Genomic DNA, 954 nt, shown 5'->3' with positions numbered 1-954 from the left:
TATACTTCCGTACACTCCCATCATTTTCATTGGGCCGTTTGTGTCCCTGTGGCTGATAGGCTATGTATCTCGAGTCTTTAGCATTGTGGTAGGACACTTTTCGCTTCTTTATCTCAGCGCATGTTGTGCAAAAGAACGGTAGTTGTCTGAGCCCCGCAGCCGAAAGCTTAGTCAACCCAGTTACAGTGTCCTTCGTCAGCATTGGTATCCCTGTCTCTTTATTTAGATGTCCTAGTTTGACATGTCACCCTTGCAGTGCATTGTCTAGCCTCCCAGTTCCGGGTAGAACAAGGGGCTCGTAGGGCTTTGCCTTCAGTGCGTTACACAACAATTGTCGTTCCTTGACTGTTTTATTTTGAACAAAGTATGCCCTGTTACTAGCTCTAACAACAAACACTAATTTGTTGTCTAAACTTAAACTCGCCAGTTGGCGATCCCACTATTAAATACCCGCCTCTCTGTAGCCAATACTCACTTAGAATATCTGACTTGGCATGTGGTGCTAGTGCAATATCCTCAAAAAGAAACGGTCGAATCGCTTGCGGACCAAGCAAATACAGTTTGACTGTTTCAATGTGTGTATTTGAATGTTTAGACCCTTGTGCAAATGTCAACATGCATCCTGAGTCGTCGCATTGTGATGAACTTCGTCGCTTCGCTGGTTTAAAACGAAACCGCATCAAGAATCCAGCACCCATGATTCACTGGCTAGAAACGTTCCCTCATCTAGCAGGGAAAGATACAACATCGGTACCAAGTCCTCCAGGCGCATCTTCTGGAGACTTATCTCCTCAACAATCTGCTGTTCATCAGGCGACACTGCCTCTTCTTCTCTTTTAACTTCGTAGATGCGTCCATCGTTGACGCCGACATCGATCGCTGATTCGTCCGCTTGTGCGTCGAGCATGGCTGGATCCCCTCCAGACATCACCGGAAGTTCCATTCCGCTGGGGG

General features: G+C 46.9%; 1 protein-coding gene across 1 annotated transcript in view; it reads right to left on the bottom strand.

Annotated features, from left to right (window-relative positions):
• Positions 1 to 679: 679 nt before the first annotated feature.
• The window catches only part of PPTG_12846 (hypothetical protein), a gene marked incomplete at both ends in the record, with an annotated part of 1679 nt that continues 1404 nt past the window's right edge, over positions 680 to 954 (bottom strand). Inside the window, one exon of the mRNA XM_008909552.1 lies at positions 680 to 909. Within this exon, the coding sequence (XP_008907800.1) occupies positions 680 to 909 (230 nt within the window). The remainder of the gene's footprint in view (positions 910 to 954) is intronic.

This window comes from Phytophthora parasitica (genome assembly GCF_000247585.1).
Source record: "Phytophthora parasitica INRA-310 unplaced genomic scaffold supercont2.34, whole genome shotgun sequence".
In the NCBI taxonomy this organism is placed as follows: Eukaryota; Oomycota; class Peronosporomycetes; order Peronosporales; family Peronosporaceae; genus Phytophthora; species Phytophthora nicotianae.
Note: the sequence above shows the minus strand (reverse complement) of the source record. Positions and strands in the feature narration are given on the sequence as shown.